This window comes from Populus euphratica, unplaced genomic scaffold (genome assembly GCF_000495115.2).
Source record: "Populus euphratica unplaced genomic scaffold, PopEup_1.0 scaffold139.1, whole genome shotgun sequence".
Classification (NCBI taxonomy): domain Eukaryota; kingdom Viridiplantae; phylum Streptophyta; class Magnoliopsida; order Malpighiales; family Salicaceae; genus Populus; species Populus euphratica.
Genome location: NW_011499969.1, coordinates 275,055 through 294,446, shown reverse-complemented (window position 1 = coordinate 294,446; position 19,392 = coordinate 275,055). Strand labels below are relative to the sequence as shown.

At 32.0% G+C, this 19,392-nt stretch overlaps 1 protein-coding gene across 1 annotated transcript; it reads right to left on the bottom strand.

Moving 5' to 3' along the window:
* Positions 1-2,760: 2,760 nt before the first annotated feature.
* LOC105139154 (proton pump-interactor 1) lies at positions 2,761-7,908 on the bottom strand. The gene is made up of 8 exons (XM_011045508.1): positions 7,692-7,908; positions 6,762-7,173; positions 5,393-5,578; positions 5,098-5,277; positions 4,776-4,970; positions 3,989-4,087; positions 3,380-3,895; positions 2,761-3,291 (listed from the first exon to the last, which is right to left on the bottom strand). The coding sequence occupies exons 2-8, from the start codon at positions 7,134-7,136 to the stop codon at positions 2,992-2,994; spliced, it is 1,851 nt and encodes a 616-aa protein (XP_011043810.1). The 5' UTR covers positions 7,137-7,173; positions 7,692-7,908; the 3' UTR covers positions 2,761-2,991.
* Positions 7,909-19,392: the final 11,484 nt, after the last annotated feature.

Below are 19,392 nucleotides of genomic sequence, written 5' to 3'. Positions count from 1 at the left end.
GTCTCTAGACGACTCGCTATGGCATTATTATTTCTGCCAAGGCCGGCGAGGAGCACGGTTTGAACTCATAACATACCGGCTGTTGGGCGAAATCACATGAACTCCAGAGAAAAGCTACCTGCTGCGGGGGTATCCTTGAGACGTACGTGAAGATGAGAAAACTAAGGACTCGAGAGAAAATCATGCCAGAATTTGCTAAGGAACTCGCACTGAATGATTTTGTTGAGTGGGATTTGGAGTGTCGATTGTATATCAGCAAGGATGTGAATTGGCAGATTGTATATAAGTTTACTTTTCAAGTTTTTGTTCCAAATAAGTTTATATCCTATTATACTTCCTTGTAAAATCCTACCAATACAATTGAAAATTTGTTATTTTTTTTCCTTTAAAAAAGCTCCACAACAAATTTTATTATACGACTTTTTTCACTTAAATTTTTTTCACCTAATAATTTTTTTGGAATTTTTTAAATAAATCTAGATGTAATTATTAGAAAAAATTTAGAGCACTAATGATCAATAATCTTTTTATTTTTAGAAACAATATTTACAAATATGAAGAATTATATTCTCTACTTTTACAATCATAAGTTCATTTGATTATAATCAACATTTACAACAATGGTAATACAAGAAAAAATAGATTATAGACCATTTTACAAGCGTGAAAGTTGAACATTCAAAAAAAGTATTATTATGTAATTTAAAAAAAAATTAATGAAGTGATAATTTTTTAAAATAAATGAGAATAGTAATATAGGTAGCACAATAAGATGTATTGTTGAAAGATAAACTATACAAGTATTCTTAATTAGAGATATCTTTGTAATAGTAATTTGTCTTTTCAAATTGAACTTCTATGTAATTTTCTAAAATAAATTTTTTTTTCTGAATGCACTAGATTTATGTGAGGTATATTTTTAAATACTATTTAGAAAGAAGACTTGTTCATAATCGACATCTCTTCATAGTTCATAGCATGTGAGGTATACTCTTTCAAATTGCATAAACTAGCGAAAGTCTTTCACTTTTTTTTTTTTTAAATTAACGTTAGTGTTTGGGTCAATTTACGCGCACCACAACTAATCTCACGAGCCCTGAAATTAACGATCATGTAAGTCTCCAGTAGTCATCATATAAACAACCAAGAACTCGAAACTGAAACCACAAAAAGAGCAAACTTTTAATTTCAAGTGCTTATCATTTGGCCATCAATAAGTCTTCCACTCTTGTTTTTACAAGTCGGGGGAAATTTCATGATGCCACTGCCACTTCAGAACTTGAAGTTGCGCAACTTCAGAGGGCTGCAGATCTAACCAGTGCCTCTAGAGAACAGCAGCAAACAGAAAACCCATCCATCAGCGATCGTTTATGTAGTGAAAAAAAAATGAGCAGAAGAGTGCAAATGATTTAATTTTCTAAAATAATTTTTTTTTTTTGAATGCACTAGATTTATGTGAGGTATATTTTTAAATACTATTTAGAAAGAAACTTGTTCATAATCGACATCTCTTCATAGTTCATAGCATGTGAGGTGTACTCTTTCAAATTGCATGAACCAGCGAAAGTCTTCCACTTTTTTTTTTTTTAGATTAACGTTAGTGTTTGGGTCAATTTACACGCACCACGACTAATTTCACAAGCCCTGAAATTAACAATCATGTAAACCTCCAATAGCCATCATATAAACAACCAAGAAGTCGAAGCTGAAACCATAGAAATAACAAACTTTTTAATTTCAAGTGATTATCATTTGGCCATCAAGAAGTCTTCCCCTCTTGTTTCTGCAAGTCGGGGGAAATTTCATGATGCCACTGCCACTTCAGAACTTGAAGTTGCGCAACTTCAGAGGGCTGCAGATCTAACCGGTGCCTCTAGAGAACAGCAGCAAACAGAAAACCCATCCATCAGCGATCGTTTATGTAGTGAAAAAAAAATGAGCAGAAGAGTGCAAATGAAATTTACGTGTTCCAGCAACTTAAAAAACAACTTGCTTCTTGCATTACTGACCGAGTTTTCTGTTCGAATAAGAAAGTTGATGCCTTCTCAGTATAGAGCAAATCAGTCGATCCAACTATTAGTTGCTCCTTCTGTGGACGAAATTTGTACAATGATCTGTATATCAAGTCTGTTTTGAACAAATATTTGTTCGGAAATCTGATACTGACACAATTATTTTTCGATAACAACTCCCTTTTTTGCTTGTGAGGAAACGTTGAATGCCAATCACATAAGTTAAATTGACAAAGTGATTGTGAAGCAAGCCTTTGGCAAGGTGACACTCACATTCACTCCCGGAGAATGAGTCTTCTGACTAGAAAACTCAAACGCCCATTAACCCAGTAACCTCCCTTTAGCGTGCTCAACTGCTTTATCAAAAATCCACAACCTCCCTTTACTGTGCTTATCAAAAATCCACTGAACGCTTAAAATCCTTAATAAATATATAAAGACACACACACACACCTGGCCTAGAACCTTGCAAATGCTTCCAACTCAATGTTGGAGCTGTGAACTCAAATCTGAGATGTACATATCTCGACTCACCAAGCAAGTAGCTTTCAGCGTCCTGATTGATGATCTCTTCCCAGTCTTCTCACCTGAAATTTCAGTTTTAAGGTCCACAGGCTAGTCTAGCCTTTCAATTACCTTCCATGAATAATTCTATCCATGAAAGTAAAAGAGCTTAACAAAAACTATATGCTGAATATGATCCTCCCCTCCCCAAGCAAGCGCTTGCAACATATATGAAATTTAATTGAAGCCAAAATTTGAAATAATAACAGCATAAAACAAAACAAATGTATTTAGCTCCCTGTCTAAACCTTTAAATTGACTGAGCTACCGACAACATTATGAGTTTGGAATCCATCCATCGACAGGATGAAAGAACATAAAAGGATTAATTCTGCTACAACAGACCTTGCCACTCACATGCTTATCAAGCAGAAAACTGTCCATAACTCTTCTACTTAACCCTAGTTTTAACTCTTCAGAGAAGATAGTAGTAGTACCCGAGCGCTAGAAACAAAAGAACTACTAAAGCAGCCGGAGCAGCCCATATCCAATAGTTTGTTGACTTTTTCCTCCTCGGGATGACTTTGGGAAGTGAACCCGGGCCTCTTGGACGATTCCTAGGCCTAACAGTATTCTCTTTCCTAACTTTTTCCTTCACTGGAACAGGAACCTCATCGTTCACTTCAACCATTTCAGGTTCTGCCTCTGCAACTGCTTCAACAGGTTCCTCAGGCTCAGTAGCTGCAGCCTTCTTCTTTAATTTCTTTTCTCGTTCCTGAAGCGCATCAAAGAGTATTATGAGTTTCTAAATACAAATAATCAACCACGCAAAGGCAGAAATTAAAAAATAAATAAACCAAAACCTTGAGCTTTTTCTCAGCATCCTTTTGAGCTCTTGCAGCTGCTTTTGCAGCAGCTTTCTCAGCCAGCTTCTTCTTCCTTTCCATGGCTTGCTTAGCTTTTGCTATTTCCTCTTCTCTTTTCATCTCCTTCAATTTCACTTCATCAACTTCCTTTTCTGCAGAAGGATTCTTCTGCAGATTTTCCAACCCAGAGACCTCCTTGTCAATGATGTCAGAGTGCTCTGAAGTCGTCTTCAATTCTGTCTTCGTAGTTTCCTTCTGGACCTTTAGGGGGGACAGAGCATCTTTTTGAGAAACGGGTTTTGGATCTTCTTTCGGTCTCTTTGCAATAGCTTTTACCACTGGCTCTGGTTCAGAAAGTTTCAGTGTCTCCAATATCACCAATGGCTTCTCATCAGGGTTCCTAATTCGTCCATCCTTGCTCATTTGTCGGCGGTCAAGGGAGGGCAAAATTCTTTTCTCGTAATCATCCCTAAAGGCTTTGTTATGGCTCCAGAGGGACATAAAATTCTCAACCTAATTATGGATATTAAAGAAAAATATTAGAATGTAGCAGCAATAATTAAAATATTGCTGTTCCTATCACCAGATAGTATTTGTCTAACAAACCTCAGCATGTGCAAGTTCTTCAAGAGCTGGTACATCCTTCCTAGCAGCAAGTTCTTTGGCTTTGGTCAAGAGCATACGGCATTGGTAAAAGTTGGCATTCTGAAAGATTATTAAAGTTATGTCCAAGAAAACAACTCACAAGCTTAATCGAAAATGTAATAGAAAAGGCTAGCAAAATGATTGAATAACTATTCTACAGCCAATAATCAAAAAAGAAGCCAAATTCAACAATGTCAAAAGGAAAGGAGCGGGGAAGGACGGAGTATCCAATACAGCTAATTAGTTTAAGCTTTTCTAAAAGTACTCACTCAAAAGCAAAGATTCAAGAGAGGTTCGTAAGAAATACAGTCCTCCACGAGGCACTGCAAGGTATGCACATGAAATTCAAAAACAGCCTCACAGTGCAAAAGTAAAACCATCAAGTCTACCGCATCAATTTGGTTATGATTTGATTGTCAATACAGGCACCCATGCAACCAATAATCTCACTAAATTATGGTGTCAAAAAATGCTTTTCAAGGTAGACTCCAGCTACACCTCTGAAACACCATCCTTTTGGACCTCAACATTTTCACAGCATATCAGAGCATGCTTGCTTTGTAGTTTGCTTTTTCAGACAACAGATTTCTGGCAAAACTAACCTTGAAGTAGTAGATGGAAGTAGAATCTGTTGAGGGTAAAAATTAAGGACTAAAAGTGGGACAAAGCTTTTGATTAGCGCATGCCTACACACTAACACAGACAGCTCTTTTTTTGAAAAAACAATTATTGGATTTAATAAACATACTGCCTCATCACGCTGTTTCCGAAGTTCCTGGATAGTTTCATATGCTTTGTCCCTCTTCTGGGTCACAGCTGTCAACTCATCCTGTAAAGTCTTAATTTCAGCATCCAGTGCCTTCACTTTCCCATCCAGGCCGTCAACTTTTCCCCAAAGTACTTGTTGTTCCTTCCTTACACCATCCAAGTCAACACCTATAAGCTACAATAATCGAAATAAAGTAAATTACTGTTACATAAATGAAAATAACAACCATACAGGCACAGAAAGTAAAGTTGGTGAAACTACAAACTTCCAACGCATGATATTTAAGAAACAGTTCTCTTACTTTGACCTGGTCTTGAATGGCTTCTTTTTGACCCATTGAATCCTGAATCTTTGCTCTCATAGCAGCATTAGCAATTACTTTTTCCCTTGTCCCCTCAAACTGTTTGATTTCTCTAAGTATTTGCTTCTCCTCTGTCAATGGGATGCTCTCATGTTGTATGCGGTATTGCAAACTGTAGATCTGAAATCACCACACCAATACAAAAACTTCAAAAATGCAATATTACACTTGCTAATGCACCAAAACAAACTGGCAAGTCCCAATGTGCATGCAAAGCTAGCAGCTAAGAACATACAAGATCATTAAGCTCTTCCTCGGATGAACACAAACCAACTCGACCAGCACTATTTGTGTCACGCAGCTTGCCCAGTGCCTGCTGCAGAGGCTCTATTTTCTTTTTTTTCTCATCAAACATCGATTTATACTGTCGACCCTCATTCTTCAGGGTCCTTACCTGGTTCACCAACTCTGCCCGTTTTGCCTGCAGAAGAACAAGTAAAAACTAATTAGAGTTTCATTGGAGGTGAAAAACAAGTAGAATTTCATTGGAACTAGATTGGTGCAATCTTTTTCAAAAAATGTGAACTCCAAGATGTGCTAAGCATATGGTAGCATATAATGGAACAGCATGCTATGTAAATAACGGACTCTTTGGAATCTACATTTTAAGAGCAAATAATTCTAAAGTTTTGTTCTTTCTTTAACTCAATAGAAGATAGTCATTTCTGGAACTTGAGCTAGGACACCTCCATGGTTCAGTTTTCATCACAATGGTTGCTAGCTAATTGTATCATATGATAAATTTCTTCATAACCAGAAATCTTAGTTTCAAAGAGTGCAATGAGAATGTGTTAATGGAGTTTGTGTGCAACTAGAATGAAAACAAAGGAAGAGAATAAAAGTGAGAGTAATTGCTTCCAGTAAGGTCAATAGCTACAGCATAACAACCAAGCTCATAGTTAAAATATCAGGAAAAAAAAAGAGAACATATTATAAATCTGAAAGCAGAAATATAAATATTAACTATAGGGACCCTCAAAATTTAGTGATTTCAAAACTAAAAATCTTTGTACGGAGTTATCAAACACCATTCCAGAACTATTTTGTAATTACTAGTGAAAAACTTAGGGGTTTTAAATACTATGCCATTGAATTGGCATAGCAGGTGTAAAAGGAAGACTTTCTGTCATTAACATTATTGCAATGGTATTTTCACAGACATCAATACATAATTGTAATATTTGCAATGTACCAAAAAATGTTGCCATGAACATTTATCAGACATGTGCCTGATTCCATCCATTGACATACATGGTTTAAAAATGAAACAATAATAAGGCCAATCAGTAGTATTATGATTCTCATTTCTAAACTTCATCATTCAAAGGTGAATAATACTAAAAACTACAACAACTTATGATAGAAATGAGTTTTCCTCTCTTTAGAAAAGAAACATATAAATGTTCTGTTAAGTTGATGAAAATGAACAAAACGAGCTGATTACCTGGATTATTTCTGCGTGCTGCTATGGAATTATTCAGACCAATCATGATAATTCACAAACATTCTTAAAACCCATAACTTTCTAGTAATTTATAGTTTTCCAGAACAGCTGAGACATGGCAAATAGCATATCTAGTAAAAACAATAAGCTTCCAACATACCCTTTTAGCTTTTAATTCTTCTGTAATCTCAAACCGGGACAGATTCCTCTTCTGAATCTCCTTATCAGCCTGATCAATTTTGGATTTTATTTTCGGATCATCGTATTGCCGGTATATTACAAAGTAAAAGGAATGGATCTTCTTAGGAGCAGGCCACTCGTCAATGGCATCCTTCGGCAAGTTGGCATCTGTAACATCATTTCCTTCTGCTCTAACTGGCTCCTCCCCATGTGAACCAAATTGTATGGGCTCGGTAGGCCCTGATACCTCATCCAGTTTCACGTTTTCCTTTTCATGCAGAATTGTTTCATCTACTTCACTTACACTGTCAATAGGGGCCTGAACCTTCTCAGGTGCCACAACCTCAACACCCATTGCTCTTAACAAAGATCAACCTTATAAATGAACAATCCTGATGTACAAACAAGCACATGTTGAGAATATGAATCAAGAAAACCCATTTTACAACAAGATCAAGGCGTCTAGCTAGTCCAAATCCATTTGTTTTACTAAAAAAACAAGATCAAAATTAAGTAAATATATGAACCATATCGAACTTATCATTCAAGTAAAAACCAAAGCAAACCCAGATAAAATCTCCACTCATATACAACGCAAAATCCATAACACAACAGTAACAACAATCAAAGAACACTTGGATTAAATAAAGATATCAAAATCACACATCTACAAGTAAATTCGATAGATAAAGCCATCATAATATACAACACATCAAATCATTAAAAAACAAAACAGGTCCTTCACAAAGATCAAATCTTTTTCAACTTTAACACACCATTCCAATCATGCAATAAAGAAAAGAAATCCCAACAGAAGCAAGAAATGAGATCAATTCATATCAATCAAGAAAAAATAAAAGGAGAAGAACCTTGGGATATGATAATAGAAAACATGAATGGGGATTGTTACCAGAAGTAGAAAGAAATGGAAGCAGGAAAAGAAGACCCTATTGACAAGCAAAGGACCCTCAAGTTTCGAGTTTTAACCAAAACGAACAGGGTGGGTCGTGACTTAGATCTCGAAGTCTCTTCTCCTTCTCCTCTTCTCCTTGCCTCTGAGACAAAGCACGATTCACTTCTCTTTCTTAAGCAAGAGAGAGGCAGAGTAAACAGGGACCCTGGCACCCTGCTATATAGACACGAATTACATAGAGAGGTGAAGAAGATATCTCGGTTATCTTTAATTTCTACTTTCTACAATTTTATTTTTTTTAAGTTCTATTACTGATTCTTCATGAATTTTTGAAAAAAAAAACATTAAATTATTTTAATATGTGAATATCAAAAATAAATAAATCAAATATTATTTTAATATATTTTAAAATAAATAATTCTTAAAAAAACAATTTCAACACTTTCAAATAGTTTGTAAAAACTACAAAAACTAAAAAAGAAACCACCCTTTCTTTTTTTCCTTGTAAATTGCCATAATTTATTTTTTTGAGATATATATATATATAAGGAAAGATTTCATTCGTGCTCTGCCTTTTTTTCACTCCTCACTTTATGAGAAAGATTTGAAAGCCTTCAAGGATTGAAGAGGACCTGAGGATCTTCGCACCCATGTTTTTGCTCTGAATAAATAGAACTACAAAGTTATATATGTTTTAATATTTACTAATTATAGTTTTTATCTTCTTTTTTTCATCTTATTCAGGTTTATTTTTGTTTACAGCTAACCTCCGGTTAAATATAAAAACCAACATTTTAAAAGGATTTTCTTACTTATCAAGGAATTTCAAGAAATACAACTCATTTTAAAACAAATTTTTAAGAATTTATATTTGCTATTATTAAATAAACAGATTAGTTGTACGGTCCAACTAAGTTTCACCTTAAACTTAGTTAAATCATAACTCAACGAGTTATTCTATTATTTTTATCTTTTTCTTTCTTTCTTTTCTCCTAACAAATTTAATTAAGTTTAATGAAATTTGATTAAGTTGAGGCTCACTAGAGCTAAAATTTTAATATAACCAAATTACTTTTTGCCTATCTAGGTTTTTTATTTTATTATTTATGAATAATAATATACATGACAGTATTTATGAATATCAATACCTGTAGTATTATTCATGAATAGTACATTTTACTTGTATTTTTTTAATATTGTTTTTAGATTTTTTTATGTTTTTTTTAAGCTATATATTATAAAGTTTTGAGAGAGAAAGAGGATTTATCTAAATCACACTATATTACACTTAACATTACTTCATTATAAAAATAACACACTTGACAAGACAGAGAATATACATTTTTTTTCTCTATAAATAAAAATTATTATTTTTATTTTCTTGAGTTTTTACCAAAAAAAAAAACCTTAAAAACTAACTTAAACATCAAAGTATGTATGTTCCATGAAAAAACTTATTTTACAAGTACATCTTAAACCTAGAACTCATCTACTAGGAAAATTCAATATTTTTCTTTGAAGTTTTTTTATGCCTTCATCAGCAGCGTTGTTTTTAAGACCTAAACAAAAAATTTGTTTATTCTCTTTTAATTTCTACAAAAACTTTTTTTATGACTAACATTTAATTTCTACAAAAACTTTTTTTATGACTAACAAGACTCCAATGCATGAAAAAGTGATTTATCTTTTTATTATATGAACTCTAAGCTCTTCTAGATATCCAACAACTCTCCTAATAAATACAATTATTCAACAATATTATTCTTGTATAGCTTTGATCTCTTTAGTACAATTGACAATAAAATCAACTTATAATACTAGATATACAAAGATAATTCCCGATTCAGAAAGAAATTATATAAAATAATATGTCAAGTAAATATTATACCTCAACTCTTTACTCTCTAAATGAGTCAACACTTAACAACCCTACAACTCTCTAAATGAGTCAACACTTAACAACATATTAAAGTTATAAATATGGTTACCTCCATCCATTTTCTTTTAAAACTTAGTCTTTTTGTTCACAAACTTCCCATAACCAAAAACCTAAGTTTAATGTGCACGAGACTACACCAATCCCAACTCTTGCAAGTTATTCTCACAATGTAAAAGAGTTTTTATTTTGTTACAATGTAGTGCATACTCACATATTGTATTGTTGTTAAAGCCAATTTAGAGAGTTATAATAGCTTTACATAGTTATGTATAAGTAAATTGATTTTTTTAATGTTTTTTATTTGAAAAAAAAACCTTTTAAGGAAATTATGAAAAAACTCTAAAACATATTTTTAAAATTTAGTATAAATTAAGAAAACTAAAAATGCATGACAGTAATACTTTCTAGTTTATTAAATAAGAATATAATATTATTTAAATATAACCTCTAAAATGTATTTTTTTTTTAATTTTATGTTTATGACTCGGGTTTTTTAAGGGAAAAAAAAAGTATTACTGTCATGCATTTTTATTAATTACTACTGCTAAACCACAACTGATGCAAAAAGGCAATTTAAAATCCGTCGAGTAAAATCGATTTTCCTGCCTCCATCAATTTTCCTGCCTCCATCAATTTTCCTGCTTCAGCGAATTTCCTGCCTCCATCAATTTTCCTGCTTCAACGCCCTTGTTTAACCTGTCAATAGTAAAACTCACTCTGGAAGTATCAATTTTTCTGGTAGGAACGCCCATGCTTACACACGCTTGGCCGATGATTCCAAGAGCGGCTTCTAAGATTTGGATAAGTACATCAGTACCCCTGACACTTACAACAAATTACCCCCACTGACTTTAACTTTTTTTACACGTGCAAGGTCAAGTCTGACAAGCAATTAATGTTGTGGCAGTGCTAGATATTTTGCTATTAATGGGATGTAGGAGGTAAAGAATCGGCCCTAAAATGGAGTTCCCATTCCTTCTATGGTAGATTTCCCTTTCCTTTCTTGCTTGGTCAAAAGGTTTATCTTCTTCTGCTGATATCCGATTCGTCATGAGAATTAGGGCTTGGAATCTCAGAAGATAGATTGTGTTTTGTTGAGATTTGGGAAGAAAAAAGGGGTAAATGTAAACCGTTTGTATTATTTAGGTAATATACGATTATTATCCTAAAATAGATAAGATATAAACAGATTGTGATCACAATATAGATAAGATTTAAACAGAAAAGGATAAAATTATATTTGATGGTGGTTGTATAAGATAGAGTATGATATATTTATCATGTTTGGTTGATGATAAATAAAAAAATAAAAAATAAAAATATTAATTTTACCTTTAATATAATAATCTTACGGTAAAACTTATATATTTTAAAAAATAATTAGATAATTTTTTTTATTTTAATTTTTATTAAGTGTTGAAATTAATAATAATATAATAGTCGTAGTTATATGACTCGGACTGACCCGACTCAGCAGGTCAACCTTAGACTTGAACTAGTTTAAGTTCAAGAAAAATAGATAAAGGATTAACCTAGCCTAATTCAATAAAAAACCTAGGTTGATCTACGATCCAGTCGACTCGTGGTAAAACCTGTTTAAAAATCCATTGACTTTTTATGAAGTTTTTATTTTTTGTCAAAACAACTTAGTTTTGATCATTTTGTAAAAAACAAAAATAGAATTAACTTGGGTTAACTTCGCAACTTAGACCTTACCCTATATCAACCATTAGATTGAGTTTTAAAACTATGATAATAACCACTTTTATTATTATATATCTTAATTAAGCAATTTTGAAACTAAAAGTTTTTTAAAATGATATTTTAAGAATAAAAAAATAATAAATATTGTCTCTAAAAACATGTACTCTGTGTACCTTCTATTTTGAAAGTATAAAAATTCAATTCAAAATTATTTCAGAAAATTTATTTTTATATTTTTATCTATCTCTTTAACTAAATATATTTTTGTTTTCAATGTTTACATTATTTTTTTCTTGAAATAGTAATAAAACATTGGACAATTTATTAGATGAATAAAATGGACTTAATTGAGTTAATTCCCTTTCCAAATACAAAAATGAACTTTTTTTTAATATAAACAAAAAAATATCATGTTTCTTTTTTGTAGTGCAGTTTTACTAAGTTTATGAGAACTAAGTTAATAATAATTAAAAAAACCATAGGATCTGAAAATTTATATAAAAAAATTCATAGTTATAATCTCAACATTTATGATAACTTTATTTCTCATTATTATACCTCAAATTTAAACACCACAAATTAATAAGCAAAACATAAGTACAATCCTAATTTATCAAGTCAAGTACTATAAATTAGAGTTTGTTTGGTACATATTATATTGTGATATGTTACTGTATATTTAGATTTTTGGATATGATATACTTGTTGTAACCAACGCTAAATGGCTGGTTGACCTCCTGAAAGGTATTGAGAAAGAAAATGGTAATCTATAGTTCGATATTATACAAAATTATTGGGAAAAACATGCGAGGAATCCATAAATACCCTTTAAAAATTTTAAAGCTTTTTTTTAATATTATTATATTATTAAATTTATTGGATTGAGCTGAGCTAGTCCGGACCAATAACAGCCCAACAAACTTGCTCCTTTTTTTATAAGATGGGCTGGCCCAGCCATCCAGACCAAACTTAGTTAGGTTAGGTTGGGCCGACAACAACCCAATAGGCTTGACTATTTTTTTTATATGCTGGGTTGGCCCAACCATCTAGGCAAGACCCAACCAGGTTAGGTTGGATCAACAACAACCCAATAGACTTAACCCTTTTTATATATGCTAACTTGGCCCAGCCATCTAGGTTGAGCCAAAATAGGTCCAGCCTAGCTTATGAGTTAATTAATTTGTCTCATATATGGAGGAACAATTCTCATTCTCCATGTATAAATAATGCTAGCAAGGAAAAGAAAATGAAAAGAAAAAGAGAAAAGGGGATTACTTAGTGTGGAAGAGGAGGTTGGTTGGTCCTGTTGTCGACTGGTGGAAAAACTATGGGTGGAGACGCTGGTGATTAGTGATAGAGCTAGTTGCTTGAAGAAAGTTTATGGCGAAGAGGAAGGAGTTTGTAGTGGCCACTCTTGATATAAGGGTGGACAATTGGTGGTCATGTTGATGTCTCATGGTGATGTTGAGATTGTAGTGGCTAAGGATGCAATAAAGAAGAAAGGGAAGTGGTTGAGATCATAGCACATATACACAAAGAGGGAGAGAGAGTAAAATTATAAAAACAAACAAGAAAGAGATATATTTTTTTTCTCAACCTTGCACACTAATTTCTCTCCCTTCTAGCCATGGAATCCATCCTTATTTATAGAGGATGGAAAAAAGAGATATTTTATCTTTAATGGTGTTAAATCTTGGCTCTTAATTCGACCTAGTAAGATTCCAACCATTGGCTCAAATTTGTCATCATAGCCTAAAAAAAATGTTGCAAAAGGGTTAGTTCGGTTGGCCACTTTGGAGCAGTGTCAAATTTGTCATCATAGCCTAAAAAAAATGTTGCAAAAGAGTTAGTTCGGTTGGCCACTTTGAAGCAGTGTCAAATTTGTCATCATAGCCTAAAAAAAATGTTGCAAAAGAGTTAGTTCGGTTGGCCACTTTGGAGTAGTGTCGAAGCTCTTGTGGTATTTATCGATCATAAAGGATCATACTAAGGTGTAATCAGATGTCAGGTCATTATTTGTATACGAGTTTTTTTAAAATTTGGTGGAGAAATGAAGCATTATATGTCTTGAAAAGACAATCACTCGAGCAATTTTCGAGCATAACTAATAATGCAGAAGATGAACAGTTCCAAACAAATTTCAATTTTAGCTTTGGATTTCAGCACCTTTTTCATTTTGATCTTTGGTCTTGAATTTTTTCAATTTAGCACCTAATTGATCATTAAACTTTTAATTATTTTTAATTTCATTCATGATTTTAATTAATTAAGTTTTCATAGTTCAACGTCTATTGCAAAATGATCATTGACTGTGAATTTCTTTAATATAACCCTTAATTGGTTCAAAAATTTTGATTTTCTTTTATTTTAGTCTTGATTTAAACCAATTGACTTTATAAAAATTAAGTTTGGTCTTCTAAAATTCTAATTTTCTTAATTAAGTCTAAATTAGGCTCATAAATTTATTTTTTCACCAATTAAACCTCTAATAAAATTCATTTGACCCATTTAAAGTATAATTAAGTCCTTACACCTTATTAAATCCTTCCATTGGACCCAAGTTAATTCTTAAACATAATTAAATTTTAATTTGACTCATGATTAAATCAAATTGGCCTATTAAAAATTTAATTATGTATCAAAGCTTAATTTTTATACAAATTCATCAAATAATGATTTAATTTGACATTGAATTTACATTGTTTTTTCAGTTTTAGGTAAGACGAGATACAATTAAGCTCCCGATTCCATCTAAAATTACAGCTTTATTTTTTCTAAATTTAAAATTCCCTTAACTTACTTTTGTCGAAATATCAATCTTTTTGCTATTATTATTTTATTTTTATTTTTGAAAGAAAAAAATATAAATTTAGAGAATAACTCATAACTGGATTATGACAACACTTATTATATTCGATTGTGTTAAGATAGTTAAATAGTAATAAATTATAGTATTGCATTGTTAATAAACATGTTGTTATACTATTTGAATTAAAATGATCATAAACAAAATAAATTTATTATAATACTTTTTGCAACTACATTAATAAAAAATCAACCATATTATCTAATTTAATATAATTTGTGTGCTTGTATTTGTTTTTACATTTAATTTATAACAAGGTAAAACATTCATTATTATTTGTAAAAAAATATTTTTAATTATGAATATATTTATGATAAAAAAAATAATACAAGTTTTCTATAAATATAAATTATCTAATACTTATATTTGTATATAAGGTTAAGAACATGAATAATAATACTCAAAATCTTGAAATAAATATCAATATGAATATGTAATATTGACAATTTTCTAACTTAAAAACAATTATGAGATGATTTTAAAACAATAAACAATATTTTATCTCATATTTGTCTTTAAAATCTTTGAAGTGAAACATTAAAAGAACATGAGAAATTATAAGATGCTTAAAAAGCCTAACTTTCATGCTGAACATTGTTCTAGTAGCTATCCTTGGTTCTAAATTTGAGGAAATTCATCTTCTAATTAGGGGTACTAAAATATTTTTCAAGTCATATCATTACTTTCTCCATGGATGATTAGATTGCATGGACTAGGAGACAACTTCAAATGCATATAATACTATGTTATAAAGTAGTCTTATATAGTTATACAAATACGAGATGAACATTCAACTTTGATATTTTCTTTCCCTTTTAACATAGTGCTACGATTGGGTAAAAATTTATTCTTTAAGGTAAAGTATTGACAATTTTCAAGAACATTTCATAGTTGATTTGGAATAATAGGAGAGATAAAGAAATTCCAAATCCATTGAGTTTATTCTCAACTTTATCAAGAGCAATAAACTTTAATTTCATTATAGATCTAGCGATATATATTTGTTCGAAAGATTTCCATAACATAGCTGCTCCACTAAGTGTAAATATACATCAACTTGTGGATTTCAAATCTTTAGTATTAGTGATTAGTATTTAAAAGTGCATTTTATCATGGTTTTATATCATCATTTTACATTTGAAGTATCAATAACTCCTTAACTAAAGCATGTTTTATAATAATATATCTAATAATATAAGATACTTTTAATTTGTGGTAAATGTTCATTTTAAATGCAGGCCTATCACATAAATGAAAGGATTGATTGATGACTTTAAGAACTTAAATTGCAAGGGCAAAAAGATGACCAAAATTAGAAAAGAGATGTCGGTGCAATCCAAACTAGAACACTGTTTGGTAATTGGGTCATATCTGGAGTTATAGATCTCCGATTTAGGTCTACTTTATATGGATGGAAAGGTAAGACATAGGCCTACAACTTTCATATGGAGCCCAAGATCTAAAAAGGCTATTTTAAAGTCCAAATTATTGCAACAACAAGGAAGCCCGAAGCTGTCCTCCAGCCCGAGCACTGTTCAGTATTTTGGCTATATCTGGAGTTCTAGACGTCCAAATGAGCTGAATTGTTTACACAAGAAAGTAGAGACAATTGCCTACAACTTTCATGTTTCAAGTGGCTCCAATTTTGATGTTATCAATGACGTTTTGGGCAGACAAGAGAAGATAAGGATTGTCACCAAGTCAAGAGTTGGCTACCCACTCATCAATTAGTCATCAAATCAATAGTTCCCAATTTTAGACTATAAAAGGAGGCATTTGTCATGCATTTAGGCATCTTGGTTTCTAGATCAAGATCATGCTCTTCTTTTCTCTCTTTGTATTTTTTGTATTGCTTATGCTTTGCTTTCATTAATATCAAGTTTATGTCTTTCAATTCCTTTCCTTTGCTTTGTTAACTCTTATCTTATTTATGTTCTTATTTTGTTTATTTATTTTTATTTCTTTCATTATGTCTAGCTAAGTTTATTATGTCAAGGTGAAAAGGTTACACTAATGGTGTAAGAATAAGTATAGTGTAAACTTAATATGGATTTTAATGTTTGATACTAACATGTTTTGTATTTGTTATCTTGTTCACTCTTTAATACTTTGCTTGTTAAATGACTAATCTTGATTTATGTTGTATAACACTTGGTACAATAAATGCTTGGCACTTTCATAGCCCATAATGTATGGTATAACCGACACCTGAGCTATGAAAGGAACTTGATTTGTTGTTAACATAAGTTATAATCATGAATGCTTGACGAGATTTACAAGTACTAGCATTAATTGAATAAGATGACTAATGTAATCATGTTAACAATCTATAATCTAATTGGAACCTCCTTTGTGTGTGGTTTCCAATTGAATAATAAGAGTTTATACTATACTTGTTTGATATACCATTAGTGGAATCTCTAACCTTGACATTTGTTATTATTATTGTTTAATCCTTACATTAATTTTCCATCTTCCTTACATTAATATTCCATCTTCAAGTTCTCATCATCTTCTTCTTCTTCTCTTTCTTTATTATTATTATTATTATAATTATTATTATTACTACTACTACTACTAGTATTATTATTATTATTATTATTATTATTATTATTATTATTATTATTATTATTATTATTATAGTTATTATTGTTATTGTCATTGTTGTTATTATTGTTATTATTATTGTTGTTGTTGTTGTTATTACTATTATTGTTGTATTACTGTATTTATAATTTGTACAATTAACCTCCCTGTGGTTCGACCCCGGTCTTGCCGAGTTATTTATTACTTCGACACTCCTGCACTTGGGAGAAGACATCAATCTTTTCAGTCGTGTCAAGTTTTTGGCGTCGTTGCCGAGGAGGTAAGTTCTTGTATAAATTATAGTTTTTATTTTATTTTCTCTTTTCACTTTTCTTGTATATAACTTTGTCTCTTTTATTTTGTTTCTCCTTATTTTGTTTTCTTCCTTCTTCTTTTGTTTTCTTCTTCATTTTATTATATTCCAACACGTGCATGAGAGTGTGGTCACGTACATCAAGTGGTAGACTTTGTAGGGTATCCTCATCATTTTCAGAAAATATGGCCGAAGAAGATATTCAATCACTTCATAATGAGAATAATGAGAATAACCGTGCTAGAACATTTAGAGACCACATGAATCCCACAAGAACAAGTGCACCATCATGCATAGTTTTTCCTCCTGATGCATCTCATTTTAATTTTAAGCCAGACATTATTCAACTTTTACCTTCTTTTCATGGCTTAGAATTGGAAAATTCATACTTGCATTTAAGGGAATTTGAGGAGGTCTGCAACATATAATAATTTAAATTGTAGCATAAATACCATCAGATTAAAGCTTTTTCCTTTTTCATTAAAAGATAAAGCTAAAACATGACTATAAAATTTGAGACCAGGATCCATTCGTGCTTGGGATGAAATGCAACAACAGTTTTTAAAGAAGTTTTTCCCATCTCATAGAACAAATTCTTTCAAAAGACAAATCACCACTTTCACTCAAAAATCAGGAGAAACATTTTACCAATGTTGGGATAGGTATCGAGACTTGCTTAGTACTTGCCCTCATCATGGTTTTGAAACATGGAGATTGGTTTCACATTTCTATGAAGGGTTAACACCTAAAGATAGGCAAATGGTTGAATTGATGTGCAATGGAACTTTTGAAGATAAAGACCCTGATGAAGCAATGGAGTACTTAGACTTGTTAGCTGAAAATGCTCAAAATTGGGACACCACGGGTACTTATAAGGCACCGAGTAAAACTCAACCTCATACATCTAGTGGAGGTATGTACAACCTTAGGGAAGATCATGACCTTCAAGCCAAGTTTGCATCTTTAGCTAGAAAAGTCGAGACACTAGAATTGAAAAAGAGTGGTCAATTAAAATCTGTTGAAAACATTGTGTGTCAAATCTGTGAATTGAAAAAGAGTGGTAAACAAATGAACACTCAACCAATGATGTGTCAAATCTGTGAAACAAATGAACACTCAACCAACGAATGTCCAACCTTGCCTTCTTTTAAGGAATGTCTCCATGAGCAAGCCCATGCTTTAAACAATTTCCAAAGGGCCAACCACAACCCATACTCCCAAACATACAATCCTGGTTGGAGAAATCACCCAAATTTCAGTTGGAAGAGTGATAATAACAATGTACAAACTTCACAACCACCATTTCAAGCACACCATAATTTTAAAAATTTTCATGGATATGTACCTCCTTATGCTCCACCTCCTAGAAAAAATCTTGAGGAAACATTGCACGCATTCATTGAAAAGCAAGAGACAATCAATACTCAACTTGCTCAAAACATGACAGATTTTAAAGATACTCTTGCAAAATTAACATCTGCTCTTAGTTTCCAAGAGAAAGGTAAGTTTCCATCTCAACCACAATAAAATCCCAAGGGGCAATACAATGCAAATGCAAGTAGTTCCGGAAGCCAACACATGGATCAAGTCAAATCAGTCACTACTCTGCGTAGTGGTAAGGTTATTGAAAAACCCTCTCTTGAACCTTATGAGAAAGATGATGAGTCAATCTCTGAGGGTAAGGAAGGGGTTGAATCTGAAAATTGCAAAGAAAAGACTGATTCACCACCAGCACTTCCATTTCCTCAAGCCATGACCAAACAAAGAAAAGTCAATCACAACTCTGAAATTTTTGAAATTTTCAAACAGGTAAGGATCAATATACCTTTGCTGGATGCTATTAAACAGGTTCCTTCCTATGCTAAATTTTTGAAAAATCTATGCACTGTGAAGAGGAAACTGAATGTGAAAAAGAAAGCCTTTTTGGCCGAACAAGTAAGTGCTATTCTTCAGAACAATAATGCTTTGAAATATAAAGACCCTGGTTGTCCTACAATTTCTTGCTTTATTGGAGAGCATAAAATTGAAAGAGCCTTACTTGATCTCGGTGCTAGTGTGAATTTACTTCCATATTCAGTTTTTCAAAGTCTCAATATAGGTGAGTTAAAACCAACTTCTATATCTCTTTTACTTGCCGATAGATCTGTAAAAGTGCCTAGAGGAATAATTGAAGATGTGTTAGTACAAATCGATAAATTCATTTATCCTGTGGATTTTATTGTCTTGGACACAGAACCTGTTGAAGCATGTAATTCATTTCCTGTTATTTTAGGACGTCCGTTTCTTGCAA